This window comes from Triturus cristatus, chromosome 1_2 (assembly GCF_964204655.1).
Source record: "Triturus cristatus chromosome 1_2, aTriCri1.1, whole genome shotgun sequence".
NCBI classification, from domain to species: Eukaryota; Metazoa; Chordata; class Amphibia; order Caudata; family Salamandridae; genus Triturus; species Triturus cristatus.
Window position 1 is genome coordinate 386088374 of NC_140580.1, and position 16374 is coordinate 386104747.

Genomic DNA, 16374 nt, shown 5'->3' on the forward strand with positions numbered 1-16374 from the left:
GCACATGACTACGTCAGTTACTTCATGGCTCTGCACTTGTGGTGTGGAAAAAGCAAAAAGTACCGACATCCGCGCGCCTGGGTGACGCCTATATAGGTACCCCAACGTCATTACCAACGCTAATGACATCAAGGGGAGCCGAATGGAGCCACCCAACGGCACCTGCAAAGGGGTATTGCTCAGCAAAAGTTTTTGCATCCAGCCTGACGCCTGGGAAATTCAAAGGTAAGGAATCTGCAGCTAAATAGTCTCTACCAGATAATGCGTTACTGAAGGTAAGTAACTTATTATTCTCCCCTAGAGACTGAATCTTGAAACCTTGCAACACCAGCATGAAGTAGATATCAGTTACAGACCTGCATAACGTCTGTCTTTGGTGTATCGGATCCAAGCATGAATTGAAGTCATGTGACAAGTGCTGTCTGATGCAATTGAATGACTTCAGGCAGTGGGAGGCAAAGTTGTATGTTGCCAATTACAAGAAACAAGACCCATTACCCTCCAAGTTGAGGATTTGTTTTCAGTAATTATCAGTAAGTGTCCTGGACATGATTCGGGCTCCCTTATTCAAATATGTCTAAGTTGAATTCCAGGGCCAGGTGTCAGCAAAAACATGAGCTGTCCTGATGGGAGTCCTTTGTCTGTTCTCTCAACCACCTCCCCCAGCTGTTCCCACTCCAGGGGATAGTCCGCATTTGGCCCTCTCAAAATCTAAGCGATGACTTAGCACCAGTTCTATTCTGACCCATTCCCACAGCTGAATCCATTGTACCTTGAATTTCCGGGCCATTCTCAACAGCAGGTAGAGAGAGAGGTCTTCAAAGAGGCTGTGCTGCAGCTTTTCAAGATAATTCTAGGTCCCTCTAAAGCACATTTGGGCTTTATGGGTCAGCGGCTCCTGCCCTTGCACTGACCCCTCCCCTCACTACACTGATGGATTGTTTTTAGGCCCCCAGAATGCTAGTAGTCTTTACACTTCAGCAGAGAGATGCAGTTGAACTCCCGATTGATGCCCCCACTGTGGAAGACACTTTCTTTTAATAGTAGTAGTTGGCATACGTCTTTGCTGAAATCTTGCAGCCAGGCTGTTCGACTTCAGAGCCTTTGCTACTTTTCAGTGAGGTCCTGACAGAAACTCTGGGTGTGGAGTGTTCAAAGCCTTGCTCTGCACCCCCTGTAGTTGCCTCATCGCTAAACACCTTAGGCCTGCTCTGTGTGCCCCTGCTTTCTCGACTCAGCAGACAACACCGGAAGGTCTTGTGGTGCAAACTTCAGCAGGCGAAGTCAACCCGAAATCATTCTGTACTGCCCTCGTGAAAGAGAATAAAAGTGCATTGATGCACTCTCCAAGAGGGTGTTCTCAGCCAGTTTGGCATTGCAATCACTGATTGCTCTTTGCCTGTATGAATGATAATCCCACACCCTATTCTATACATGGGTATTGCCCATGCCTCCTGAGGAGTTTTGGAACTCCTTTGCACAAACAGTCCACAATGGACATAAGGCAACTAAACCCATTTTGAGGGCCCAGCTGGGAATCTGGATTTGTAGGCTGTGCTGTGTGCAGTGGAGTGGAGGTTTATCATCCTGCCTGGATGAGCGCCATGGGTTTCTCCAGGGATGTGCTGACCACAGTAGATTGGACTACCATCAAAATGGCTAGTCCTAGTCATCTTCTTCCCCTGCCACTAAGCCGCTTTGGTTCCCCCTTCGGAGTCACCTGGAGCCAGTGGAGGATAGAATACATTAGTACCTGATCAACTGGCATGCAGTTACCTCAAACCACTGGGTCTTGATGGTTGTCTACCAATGTAACTTTAAACTCCCCTCCCCCCCTACAGTTCCTCCTGTTTGGCAGAGCATGCCTCAGTTCTTGCCAAAGAGGTTGTCATTGACGAGCAAAAAGACAATAGATAGAGGTCCTTAAGAGGAGAGGCTATTGGTAGGTACCCCCATTACTTCTTACTGCACAAAAAGAACTGAGGGCTCAGACAGGTTCTTGAGAACCTTTCTGCGCACCAATAAATCCAAGATGCTAACTCTGGCTAGGTCCTCACCTTCATACATCCTGGGGATTGGATTGAACTTGCAGGCCGTATATGTTCATGTACCTGTCCTGCAGGTGGTTCCTGTGCTTCGTGGTGAAGTTTGAGCATTTCCAGTTTACTGTTCTAACCATCGGCCTCACCTCTGCACCTCTGGTATTTACAAAGGTGATGGAGGTGGTTGTAGCCCATCCTCGCAGGTGGGGAGGATATTCCTGTACCTCGAACAATGGCTAGTGAAGGCACATTTAACACAGTCAGTCGCAGACCAGCTACAGATAAACATCCAACTCTGTATTCACTAGGGATCTCCATCAGTAAGCCAAAATCCTACATTTGGCCAGTGCAAAGGAATCCCCTTGCAAGAGCAGTTCTGGACACAGTGGCATTCAAAGTCCAGGAACATACAGGATATACTCTGGTTTATTTCACATCCTTTGTCCCAGCCCAGGTGGTCCTGAGACTTCTTGGCCTGCTGGTACCTGATGCTCCTCGACACATGCGGGCTCTACAGTGGAACCTTTGCCTTGGGTTCCGCTTGCCCACAGTGGGTCCAGCACTCGGAGTGATTCTTGAACAACATCTTTATATCAGACTAGGCAGCTCGTGACTTTCAGTGGTAGATGAAGGTTTCCAGTCAGACTTGTGGCGGGCCGTTCTCCATAGTTAAACACCCCCACCCGAGAGCTCACAGTGGGGAAACCTGGACAAGGTGGAGATCGGAGGCCGTCCGTCTTCTGGACCTGCATACCATCCGGCTGGCTCTCAAGGCCTTTCTACGTTCCATCAGGGTAAGTACTGTGCAGCCATCATGTGGGACAGCAGCATATAGAGCAGTGTGGTGTCACGGATGCTGTGCCAGGTGGCGCTGTTGCTGTGGTACTGGCTGAACCTACAGTGAATTTCCTTGATTGTCAGCCATCTGGTAGGTTCCTAAATGCCACAGCAGAGGAGCTCAGCAGGCGCCATCTAGCCAATCTTGAGTTGCAAATGCACCGGGAGATGGTTCAAGGCATATTTTCTCAGTTGGTAAAGCTTGTGTTGCTACACCTCCAAGAATGTCTAGCTTTATGCACTTACGAGTTCACTCCTCAAGATTCCGGAGAGATGAAATTTGACATTTGTCAAAGTTTGTAGCCTGGTGCAAAGACAGTCTGGTTGATCTTCTGCAGGCTCAGCTTTCAGGTCTACTTATGTTTCTCGTGTTTTTTATTTGGCAAGGCCTTGCCTTAGGCACAGTTAAAGGTTATTTATCAGCCCTTTCAACCTCTCTATTTTTGCCTGGTCAAACTTCTATATTTAAGTCACTAGTAGTAATGCATTTTTTCTAAGGGCCAGCATATGTTGCCTCCTGCGCGCCTTTTATTATGCCGTAGTTGAACTTAATTTGTTGGTGCTTTAGTGTCGGGCATCCATCCCTCACCTCTTTACGAAAAGCATAAATATTTATTTTTAGTCAATAATCCACCCTTACTAGACTAGTCTTGTAGTATAACGGCAAGAAAGCAATTCTGTTGATCGTTGCCCCCAACAAATTACCTTGACCAATTGATCATTACTGCCAGTGTCTCCTTTTCATGTGCAGCAGTCCCCCACACTTCCCACTTTCCTCTGTCTTCCACATCCCTCTAAGGAGGAGGAGAGGTTTCACCTTTGGCCCCCCCTAGGGAGACCTTAGTTTTCATATCGATTGGCTAAGGAGCACCACATGTAAGCACATTTTATAGGTTTCTGTGGTGCTAATAAGGGAAGGACAGTTCAAAAGTGGACCCTATTCAGATGAGTTGTTCTTTTTCTTTGCATACAAATATGATGTACACTGGCAATGAAGTAGCCTCCTGAGGTCTTTTGGCTCATTCTACCTGAGCTAAGCTTTGAAATACGGCCAAAGGTGTTCAGGTGCTGGACATCTACCAAGCGGCTACATGGAAGTCTGTCCATACCTTCATCAGGCATTACTACTTTGATTCTCATATCCACATAAAGGGCCATATTGCTCCCTCGGTCCTGCAGGATTTCCTGGTGTGTAGTCCACTCCTCAGACAATCCTCCTTTTGGGAGGTACTGCTTTAGAATCATTTCAAAAGGTACAGAATCTGTGTTTAGAAGTAAACCTCGAAATAAGTTGCCTTCAATAATGCTCTTTCCTCTAGCTGTAGATACCTCATCAACCCACCCTCCTGTATGTTCTGTGTATCAGCTGTATATGTGGTAACAAGGTTCCAAGTTAGATTATGCACACAGTCATGGTGCTTAATCCTTTCTGACATCCATGTCTAATGGCCGATTGCTCTTTTGAAAATGGATGTCTGCACTCAGGAGTGGTGCCTATATACATGTGTGTTCTCTTCTGGAGGCAGAACAAGGCTGCAACTGAGCAGACCGTGCCACCGACTGCCACGCAGGGGGAGTGGCTGGAAACGTTTTTTTTTTATCCAGTCTGGTGCCTGTGGGAGTTCAAAAGAAAAGAGTGTAAGAAGGTAAGAACTTTCAGGAGATAGCCTTGTTGGACGTCTGGATACACCATTCTATGTAGGCAGCTTTTAGGAATAATAGCGTCGCACCCTCCGCTCTCGCCCAGTTAAGCAGGGATCGGTGCCAAGCAAGCGGGTGAGGCGACAGGGGAGATTTCCATCGCTTGGTAATCAAGCGTTTAGTCCTTATGAGACCCAGGTTTATAAATCGTGTGGCAGCTCTGTATTTCTTGTTTCTGCTGAAGAGGTGCAGTACATGGGCCTCCCAAGTTGGGGGAATGGTGCGTGAGGTGCAAGTTGTGAGGGTGGCAGTCACCGCGCTCCAATAGTCCGTCAGAACCGAGCAACCCCAAAGCATATGAAGCATGTCTGCTTCTAATTGCAAGCCACATCTATGCTAAGGAAGTACCTGTTGATTTGGGCTGGGGTAAGATAGGCCTGATGCAATATGAAAAATTGTATTTGTTTGAATCGCTGGTTACGAGGGATGCGGGTCGGACTTCCACGGGCTGCCAACCATTCCCTATCTGTAAACGCCCTTCCCAATGAAGTCGAAGTCGGTGAGATCTATCTCCATATGCTGTCAAAGTGAAGATGTGAACCAGCGTGTGAGGTGTCTCCCATTCCCCATCACATGAAGGTACTGCAAAGTGTGGTGTGTGGGAGGCTCCTGGGCGAGTGTACCCCATTTGGACGCTAATGAAGCTATGAGTGTTCTGTGCAATAAAAACTGCCCAGGGTGCAGGTTCTCGTCCACCATGAGTTCCTGAAACGGAATAAGAGTACTCTCCTGAAAAAGGTCCCCCACATCCAGAAGACAAGGAACTCACCTCGTCCTCAGTTATAGGAGAGGCCAGCTCCAGGGATTGGTTTATCCTAAGGGTGGGCAGCTCCACCGTCTCTAGGAAGGATTCTACGCCTGGGTGTTGCCTTTCAGGTGGGTCTTGTACAAGCGAGTATAGTGTTCAGTCATCAGTGCATGAATGTCTCGTTGGGTGTTGCGCTCCCGACCAAGATCATGGAGTAAGAAGTGTTTGGGGTGTTCTTGTCTGATCAGATAAGCTAACAGTCTCCTGGCGTTTTCTTCAGTGGAGTGTGAGCGAGTTGAATGCTCTAAATAATTATGGCACTTCAGACGGTCCAGAAGGTTCTCCCGTTCCGCATGGGCAGCATCGAGGCTCCATTCTCACGCCGGGTTGGCGGCAACCAGCGTCTCGAGTAAGAGCAGCTGTCCCTCAATGTGAGCCAGTGAGGTGTCCAGTTGACTGCGAATACTCCAAGTTTGTCCCAGACAGTGACCCCTAACTACCACCTTAAAGGCCTCCCATTCAGTGAGAACCGAGTCCGTGGAACCGGTATTCAGTGCAAAATAGCTAGCTATCGCTGCTTCCAGCGAGCTTCGGAAGACGGGGTCCTCCAGAGCTGCGGACTACAGGCGCCAGGCCGGAATCGGAGGGGGCTGCACCTCCGAGGCCAGGCGCATCACCAAGGGATTATGGTCCGAGTGCGTTTGACCAAGATAATCAGTCGTCTGTATCGAGGGGAGGAGGGCTGCGGATGCAAGCATACGGTCGAGGCGCACATGTAACTTATGGACCGGGGAATAAAATGAGTCCGAAAGAGCCCAGTTATCCAGCAAAGTTTTTAAAACGTGAGCATTAGAGGAAGCTGTAGTACTAGTGAGAGGAGGGAAGGAGCGGTCAAGGGAGACATCAAGTAACGCGATAGTCACCGCCCAGGAGCCACGGGACATCCCTCCACCGGAGCAGTATCTCTGAGAGCTCATTCAGAAAGGTACCCTGTGCTATATTGGGGGTGTATAAGGAACCTAGTAAAATCGGTTTGCCGTTCAGTCTGCCAATTATCAGAACGTAATGCCCCATCGGGTCTGTCAGGCCTTCCTTCTCCTCCCATGGAGTCCCCGCTTTAACCCATATCAACACCCCTCCAGCCATGGATGAGTAGTTGGTACTGTATACCTGGCCACGCCATCGTCGGCGCAAGTGGGTGGCTTCAATGGCTGTCAGGTGCGTCTCTTGTAAGAGTGCAACACATCTTGTGACGCTGCAAATAGGCGTAAATGGCATATCGCTTAGGATACCCGTGACATTCCTGGTTATGACGTTAGGGTCTGTCATCGGGACAAGTGAGAATTGTAGGCCCTGCCCGTGTGCTGTGGGTCCCCATTTGCAGTGGACCTCCTTGGATGGGTAGGATGTAGAGGCAGCAGGTCTGTAGGGGTGGCGACTCATACAGGGGCAGCAAAATAAGAAGGTGGAGTTGTAGGAGACAAGGCAACAGGGAAAGAGCAAAACCCCAAAATGAGGAACTGCCCAAACAATTACGCCAAATCATGGCTGCCGAACTAGTGTCGTTGAAGGACTTCGGGGGGAGAGACCAGCGAGAGAGAGTAGTTAATGTAAACACTGTCCCCATCAATTACCCCAAGAGAGCAGGAGAAAAAGCATTGCAAAAGTACTAAATAGAAAAACATGCCCTGAAGCAGTGTGATGGTTTAATATGAACACAAATTAAAAAATGTCAAATAATGCCATCTGCAGTTTGTGGGGTGACACCCTGGAGTGGGGGAAAGCCCGCAACTAAGGACCATTCCGGCTTGGATTCGGAGGCTCCGGACTTGGATGGAGAGACAGCAGAGTTAACCGGGGACAGGGATCTGGAGGGCCGCCTTCGCTCGCAGGGCTCCTTGACGCTCCAACCTGATTTGGTCTGGCCTGGGGATGACCTCTGTAGGACCCGCGCTCCTGGCTTTTCCCCCCCTGCAACTACCTCCGCGAGGGCGTTCACGAGGTTGGGACTCATCAGACGGTTTGGGTGCCATTGCCAAACCCTGTTCCTCGAGCCAGTCCCATGTCTCCGCGGGGGAGTCAAAGCACTTCGTATTGCGGGAGGGAGCCTGCGAGCAGTTATTCGGTGGGCCCATTCCACTACAAATTGTGGGGAGAGTGAACTGGGAGGCATGAGCTCCTCCAGGTTTCCTTGAAGGTCTCCGGATCCTGTCCCTCTGCCCCTTCCGGGAGATTGACCACGCGCACATTATTCCGGGGTGAACGACCCTCCTCGTCACCCACCTTCTCCAGGGTGCAAACCCGGCCCAGTAGATCTTGAAGTGCGGAGGAGCAATTCCGGGAACTGGGTTGGAGGTCTGCCAGCGTGGTTTCCGCGTCACGAACTCGGTCTGAAAGTTTGTGTTGGTCAGCTCGGAGGAGCGTGAAGTCCGAGGTGATAATGTCCATTCAGCCTTCCAAGGAGGTGCGGGTCAAGTCCAGAGCACTGCCGATGCGTTCAACAGCTGCCAGCACAGAGTCTAGTTTGGTGGCAATGTCGGGCGGATTCGTCGCAGCTGTTGATCCAGGGGGTCATGAATAATGTCCCAGTCTGGCCCCCAAGAGGCACATCGCAGGCGGCCCATAATGATCTGATGAGCCCTTCACATAGGGAGCGAGGCTAGGATGTCAAGCCTCCGCGGTCTCCCCAGTTTAGAGGCCCCTATGACTAGGATCTGTCCCCCCACAATGTGGTATTGCTCCAACCAACGATGTGTCCCACCTCGAGGCCAGGGACCAGGGGGTCCTCCAGGCGACAAAACTCCCCCTGCTGGGTCGACAGAGGGAGAAAGCGAAGAGAGCACCCAGTCTTCACAGATACGAGGTTCTACAGCTCAGACTCCTAGGAAATCACCAGGGGCCGTCCGCGACAGCCTCAGCAGAGGAACTTCCAAGGCAGTTCGGCGTGGAACGCACGTGTCTACCGGGCGACGTCCCAGTCGATAGCCCACAAAGTGTGTGTAGGTGATGTCCTAGGCTCGGCCAAACCCTCGTGACCCTCACCTACAAGATGGGCCCCACCACCGGCACTACACAACCGTTCGCCACAGTGGTCACTCCGTCAGAGGATGTTAGATGTGTCGGGGTGCATTCCCATCCCCACTCCGAGACTCCAGAACTCAGGAGAGGGCCACAGCAGACAGCGCAGCGGATGAACCACCTCTCAGTAGGAGGGAGCCCACGACCCCAGTAGATCTTCAATGGCGATGTGGAGTGAACTGGACCTTCTCGCGGCTTCTGCTGCAGGTGAGGGGCCCTAGGCCCGACCGACCCATGTGGCCATCTTCTTATAGGCAGCCGCCGCAACCCTCCTGGGCAGTGTATATGAGGCCTTGGGTCCGACTGACCCCCGAGGCTCGTATGAAGGGGAAGACGGTCTGGTTCGCCGGCCTGTTGGGACCGCCAGGGCACACAACGTACGCCGGTAGGGGCCCTAGGCCCGACCGACCCTCATGGCTCCCCACCACAGACTGGACAATCCGGCTTCCTGGTCTGACGGGTTCGCCCTCCCACGCGCTGCACTTTGGTGGGGGCCCTAGGCGCTACCGACCCTCCCCGTGGTCACCCACCGCAGGAGCGGGTACCGCCACAGCTGTTCAGGAGCTCATTCCCAGTGGTCGCGTGGCCACCACTGCACCACAGCCAGGCAGGATCCCTGGGCCCGATCGACCCTCGTGGCCCCGGCACCAGGCAGATGACGCAAATAATCAATGGGGCCTACCTCGGCAGCGGAGCCCACTCCAGGCGTCCTCAGGCAGTAGTCGCAGAGGCAGCGGCCCAGCGCCGCACGGCATGCACTCCCCGCCGGCTGGCCGGGGCCGCCTCCACTGCCCTTTTGGAGATCCACAAGTGGTGCCGCACTTGCCGCAGTTTCGCCAGTTCAGTCGGCAGCTGCGAGCGGTAGTCCCGAAACGGTCACTGGTACCGCCACAGCCGCAGTTTATGGAGCCGGGCCGCCACGCAGCGGTCAACCACACCGCCGGGACCGGGCTCGCACAGCAGGCCGCACCATCTAGGGCTGCCGCGAGCCATCTTCAGGGTCCGGACGAGCTTTGCCGGGCATGGCAGGTGTGCAGAGGCATTGAGGGTGTGCGTCTAGGCAGAAAAAACTGCCTTCCAGTCAGGATGCCCAGGATAAAGAGGGGATTCAGCGCGGAGCATTAGTGAGACGCGTCTGCCATCTTCGGCGCATGGCCACCTAGTCAGGCTTAATCCTGAGGCAATGTGTAAAGTATTTGTGCAAATCTTCAAACTGTAATAAAGTGAAAAACACCACACAAAACGGGTCCCTTGCCATGTTAGTAAAAGTTATCTTTAATAAATAAAAGACTACCAAAACAACAAAAATTCAACTAATTGAACCGCAGATATGCAAGTTTGAAGATTTCAGTGAAAATAGAGCCAAAAAGCACAAAGCGCCAACTGTGGATATCTGGCCATGCCAAACCAGGACAAAGTCAGAAGTTCAAGTTGACTGTAATGGAGCACGGGCCAGCTACAGGGACCCAGTTAGGTCTGCTGACCAAAGTGCCTTAAATCCTGGTTTGTGGAGCTTTTTGAGGGGCTGTGTCGCACAGCCCAAGCTATGTGTTGGTTCCCAGTTGCAACGAGACTGCGATGTAAGGACTTCGGTCGAGGATACCATTGACAAGAGCTTGTAGAGCGAAGTCTGGCATAGAGGATGCTTTGTGCAGTAGGGCGATTTCCAGTTAAGCAGCTGGCTGCAATGCATTTTTTTGTGATGGGAAAGATCCGTGCAGCAGCAGAAATGCATCAGTATTGCTTGGGGTTGTGCCACGCAGCTGAGGACATGTATTGTTTCAGCTGATTCCTCAGAGGCTAGCTGAGCACCTTATGGCTTCTTCCAAGTGTCAGGACTAGGGTGTAACAACTGGGTAGGGTAGACTCGCAGATGGCAGAATCCAGGTGCTGGGGTCAAGGTAGTTTGAGCCTTCTATCCCTGAGGCTCAAGTCGGGCGGGCAGCCAGCCAGCTAGCCTTTTTAATTATTCTGCCGTCGTGGGCTCAACAGATGCAGGTCCGGTCCTTCTCACCCAGGCAAAAGGGCAGTATGTCATCACAGCAGGGCAGCAGTCCTTCAGAGCAGCAATCCAGCAGAGTGGCACTCCTTTCAGCAGCACAGCATTCTTCTTTCCTGGCATACGATCCACAAGTCTAGAAGTGTACTGAAAAGTTGGTGTGGGAGGTCCAATATTTATAACCAGTTCTGCCTTCAAAGTGAAAGAAGCTTCTAGGTGCATGCCTTTGAAGTGCTCAAGTGCCTGCCATTCTTGCCCTGGCTCCAGACTAACTACAGAGGGTATGCAGCCCCTTATGTGGAGGAAGGACACAAGTGTAAGTGGAGCTGTGCCCAGCCCCTCCCTCCCATCATGCCAGTGACTGCTCATCCAAGCACACCTAAGTTCCCTATTGTGGGTGGCTCTCTAGGAGGAATACACAAAGCCCAACTGTCAACTACACCCAGTCTTGTGACCCACAGATGGGCTGCAGGCACCAAATGCAAAGGCAGGAAAATGCCAACTTTCTATTAGTGGCATTTTCAAAATTGTGATGTAAAGTCTGTCTTCACTATGAGTTAGGATCTTTCATTAAAATTCCAAAAACACCAAACATGAATTAGTTACCTTGTTTCCATTTGCAAGTTAAATCTTATTAAATGTAATAAGATTCCCCCAGTGTTATCCTATGGAAGAGGTAGACCTTGCAGTATTGAAACATGAATGTAAGAGTCTTTCACTACCAGGACATGTAAAACCTAATTGTACATGGCTAATCTGTTTAATACACTGTACCCTACCCGCTGGGCTGTCCAGGGTCTACCATAGGGGTGATTTATATGTATTAGAAAGGAAGGTTTGGGGCTGGCAAAAAGTTTATTTTGCCAGGTCGAAATGGCAGTTAAAAAATGCACCCACAGGCTGCAATGGCAGGCCTGAGACATTTTTAAAGTGCTACTTAAGTGGGTGGCACTAGAACTGCTGCAGGCCCACTAGTAGCATTTGATTTACAGGCCCTGGACACAGGTAGTGCCACTTTACTATTGGCTTAAAAGTAAGTTAAGGATGTCAATTTGTTATTAGCCAATTATATCAGGTTTTAATGAGAGAGCACAAGCACTTTAGCACTGGTTAGCAATGCTGAATCCTAAAACGAAGTCAGCAAACAGGAGGATTGAAGGCAAAAAGTTAGGGGGACAACTATGCCAAACAAGCCAGGTCTAACACTGGCACTGGCTAAGAGACATACTTGGCTCTTTGGCTCCCCCAGTAACTTGGGCTTTACTGTCAATACCCATACGGCCCACCTCATTGACATTCATGGGTTGACCCTCACAGTTGCAGACCTAGACAAAACCCATGAGGGCCTTTCCTCTTCAGAGGATCGTAAACATTCATTAGACAGTTCTGAGCTTTACACAGCTCCCGGTCCAACGGGGCTTTTGTGTGCCTGGTCTCATGGCACACATCCTGTTAGTTCTTCATTCCTGATGGCAAATGAGGGCCCTCCAGTTTTTCTTGCAATGTTCTTTCGTCCAACACCACGGGGGGCTCTACGCTTCAGTGCAGATCTTCGAGTCAGTCAACCTCAACCTGCACTGTTGTTGGACTCCTCCAGTTTTGATGCAAGTTGTTGTCTTGCCCTCTGAAAGCAGGGCCCAGGTGCTCATCTGGGTGAAATGACTGCGTGGATCCTTTGTTCCACATCGGAGTAGCGTCAACATATAAATGCAGAAGAGCTGGGGGCAGTCCGACTAGCCTTAAAGACACATTCCTCTTGAGTATCAGGGAGCGCCATTAAGACCCTATCTGGCAACACCACCAATGTCGCTTATAGCAACAGATAAGGTGGTTTGAGTCATGGGTTCTGTGTTGGGAGTTGATTTTGCCTGTGGCAGTAGGCAGAGTGATGAGGAGTTTTACCGGTAAAGAACAACTGGCTGTGTCTTTCCATGTGACAAGTAATGCTCTCACTGGCATCTTGCTGGAGGGCCACGAGTGGGAACTACACCGCAGAGTGACCTATGATCTTCTCCTGAATGAACACGGAGGATCTAGTATGCTGATCTGTTAGCACTAAACATTCGGCTTCTTGCTCTCCTAAACTAGCATGGCCAGATCCTTCATCCATCCCCTATTTCTGGTCTGCACGGTGCCAATAATGCAGTGCAAGCCCCTCTCCCCTAGTAACAGAAACATAGGGGCCCACCCAAAATGGCACACCTACTTTCTTTCAATTATTTTATAAAATTGGCAACTCTAAACATGTTCAACAAATCATGTTCAGTTATCCCTTGTAAAAATACAATCAAATACGATTGCCAACATTCAACTGCTAGCCATGTCTCCCAACATTCAACTGCTAGCCATGTCTCTCTAGAAGTATTTACTGTGAACCTTGACAGTATTTAAAGGATCTGAGTGGTGGTGGTGGGGACGTGCAGCTGCGGTGGACAAACTTTAGGGCCAAAGTTATTTTTAAAAAAAACGCTCCTTCTCTGGAAAAGCAGACCTAACTAGAAGTACCTAGTGACAATCAGTCAGTGTAATATACATATGTATCTTGTGTGTGTGTGTGTGTGTGTTTGTATATATATCACACTCTTGGACTTCTCATTATAGTTGACCCCAGCAGCCTGTTCTATGGCTCAGTGTGAGCCCCCCTAAAAATGATTTATAAAGACGCCACTGACTAGGTGAATTGAGAAATATTAGGATATCCAACATGGTTTTTAAATACCTATTTCCGTTAAAATTGTGCAGTGCAAAGATATGTGCAACCTGACAAATGTGGCGGGCAGGTCCATATAGAGCAAGAAACATCTGGCCCTGCCTGTTTGTAATGGACTTGGTGTTTAACAAGTAAAGATTCATGTGTTGGTCAGACTTTCATACATAGCCAAACATCTGTCAGTCCCCTTGTACTGCCTAGTCCTTGATTTTCCACTGCAAATTCTGGAGACTGAAAAATTGAGTCAGCTCAAAATGGCACTCTGGCCATTGAATCACTTTTTGGAGGGTACAATCTGCTCCTATCCTTACTTTATAAATGACCTTAATTGTAACTTCAACATAACCGTAAATCTATCTATAATCTTTATGTTAACCCTAAACTTATCCTCAGGACGTACCCAACTCATAATGAAATTCTTTACCGCTTGTATAGTAAAAAGATCTCCTGACTTTTATTGTGGGGGTGAGTGGTTTCTGTTAAAATTAGTTGTCATAACCTTATCTTTGTAAGTCACTTCTTAAAATGTTAGTTACCCCGTGAAATTTAGACTGCCCTCCAGGATCTTTCTCTTGTTTTTGGAGCAATGTACTGTCTAGGCTAGTAAGTCTACCTTCTGGCCTCAAGAGTACATGCAGCGTTATGTTGTCACCATTGTTGGGGAATTATGGGGTGATGTAAATATATCATTGAATCACAGTTGTGACAACACATTTTTATCAACAATTTGATTTTACTTTTTGAACTTTAAATAAATCCATGTTTATTTGCTTAACAGGCATTTAATAAAGGAGGATCAGCATTAAAAAAGCAAATCTCTACGTCAAGTACCTCATCAGCAAAAAAAGATGGAACCTTGCAAAAGATCGGAGATTTCTTGCACAGTTCTCCTTCCATCTTCCACAGTAAAGGTCTGTATATATTGTGAATGAAGATTGAGCTAGTATTTTGTTGATATTTTCTAATATCCCAAAGTATAGTTGTCCAAAATGTAAAATGAGATTGCTAGTGTTCAAGTTCTTACACTGGCACTTGAAGATTACAACTTGTTCTTTTTAAACCAAAAGCACCTGACCCATCAGTACTTGGTAACGCTGTGTCTTCTACTTTTGGGCCAGTTGGATAGTGCCCTATAGTCACACATCCAGACTCCACCTTTCATTTAGCTAGAACTGAATGAAGGTCTCACCATCTTGAATTCGCTTTATGCTTTGTACTAATTTGTTGAGACAGACACAAGTAATTTTAGGGTCTGCTGTGGAGATCTGTAGTAATTAAAAACCTCCAATTTCTGTGGTAATTGTGATTCTTTGAGTGGAGTCCAGCAGCTGAATTTCGTCCGCTATGCTATCTCTTTAGCAGAGGAAATTCCATTGGTGTCTCATTTTCTCCGCACATTAGAAGATTTTCATTAGCGCACATTCTGTTTTTTGTGGAAAATGAAAGGAAAAACCACAAAATGCCTCACTGCCTTCTAGAAACTTTGTGAAAATCTTTCAATGTCCATCTCCTTAACCCTTTTAAAGTGCAGTATTCTTCTATGCAAGCATTGGCTTTATTTCTTAATTATGACAGTACCAACTTTAATTGCGTTTGTGCACACAGTAGGTCACAACTTAAATGTAGACAACCACCTCCCAGAACAAAGGTCAACACCTCCCATGCCAACACACAGTACAGCAATAGATACCAAAAGTCCTGGACGCGCACAACAGCAAGCCTGAAATCTTAGTGGAGTAAAGTAATGTACCATAGAACAGTACAAAACAGTAGCAAACATGCAGTACTGTACAGTAGTAAGCAGGCAGTATAGCCTGGTCACAGACAAGAGGTGCAAGTTTCTCTGTTGACAACACATGCACACATTGCAATGCTCACAAACATGTAATTTGGCCCTAAGCATTAAATATAGCTCATGCAGTATAGCTTTAAACCCACTCAGTCCAGGGTCAGTGCAGCACTAATGAAAGCAGAAAAGGTTCAAGCAATGGTTTTCCAGCCCCAGATGATTTGTGTCTTGCAGGTCATAGTCAATGAAGATTGATGGGTCATTATTAAGTGCAGCACCAGACTCCCATTTGAACAATGAAACAGTGGCGGATGACACTGATAAATACCGGCATGGCGGGTGGACGAGGCACGGGGCGGGAGAAAAGGGGCCGGCAGGTAGTGTACCGCTTTGGGGAGAGATTTAATAATTTAAAAACAAACTTAAGTGGTGCTGCCGGCCGCCTCGCTTTACTCTTCTTCCAGGTCCTGGCGGCATGGACTCTCCATCCAATCCCCGTGTGTTCTCAAGAATGATAGCATTGTGGGGATTGGCCTGATCGGGCTGGATTAATGCTCGCTCATGCACATGGAGTCTGTTCTGTTTCTCCAACCCAGCTGTGCAATACAGCTGGTTTGGAGATACCTAAGTGTGCATGTCAGTTTGGCAGGCCTTCAACCGCCGGGCAATCAAACATGAGCACTTAAAAGTGCACATCTACCACTCCCCCTCTCTCCTGCCCCTCCCTCCACACGCCGTCTCAGACCCGGCAGCTATAAAATAAAACAATAGTAAAATATTGTTTTATTTTTCAGCTTCTGGCTGTGAGTCAGTTGGGCGACGCTCCTCTGCCATTGCAGAGAAGCTGCTGCTAAATGGAAAGGTACATGGTTCAGCACTAGGCACATACCTCTGTGACTTTGGTGCTGTTGCTTTCAGTAAAGGGAGAGACAGCAGTGCAGCCTTCCCCACTACTTCTTTCCCCCCTTTTACAGAACTATAAATTAGAATTAAGACAATAAACCGATCTCTTAGATTTTATCGACTTTGCAGAATTTGGGCTCAGTCAGCAGTTTCCCCTTCAGTTACACAGGCTTTGAAGCAACACCTCAGGTTGCAACGCTCTCTTGCAAAATCTATTTACAGTGCTAGGTTTTTTTGCTTGGGCATTTCTGAAGCTCCAGAAAGTGATACCTGGCATACTTAAATAAAACACTAGTGGGTTAAAAATCAGCTTCTGTTTCTGTGATTTTGGGCAGTCTCATGCTGATCCGTTTGTAATTTTTCCTCTGAATCATTTCTGGATTTATTTGAGGCATGTTCTTGTCTAAAAGGTTTAGATCTGGCAGCAATGCATGCCAGATGTAATTGTTAATCTCCAGCCTGTACCTGTTTGAGACACCTTTGAGACCTCGAAAACCAATGTAATCTGACGACAGAATTGTCCACATCGACAATTTCAGAAGAGATAAAGCGATAACTCCTTGATGG

General features: G+C 48.5%; 1 protein-coding gene across 1 annotated transcript in view; it reads left to right on the plus strand.

Annotated features, from left to right (window-relative positions):
• Window positions 1-16374, plus strand: part of KIF20B (kinesin family member 20B) — a 556993-nt gene that overhangs the window by 519556 nt on the left and 21063 nt on the right. The window contains exon 32 of the mRNA XM_085621389.1: window positions 13894-14026. Within this exon, the coding sequence (XP_085477515.1) occupies window positions 13894-14026 (133 nt within the window). The remainder of the gene's footprint in view (window positions 1-13893; window positions 14027-16374) is intronic.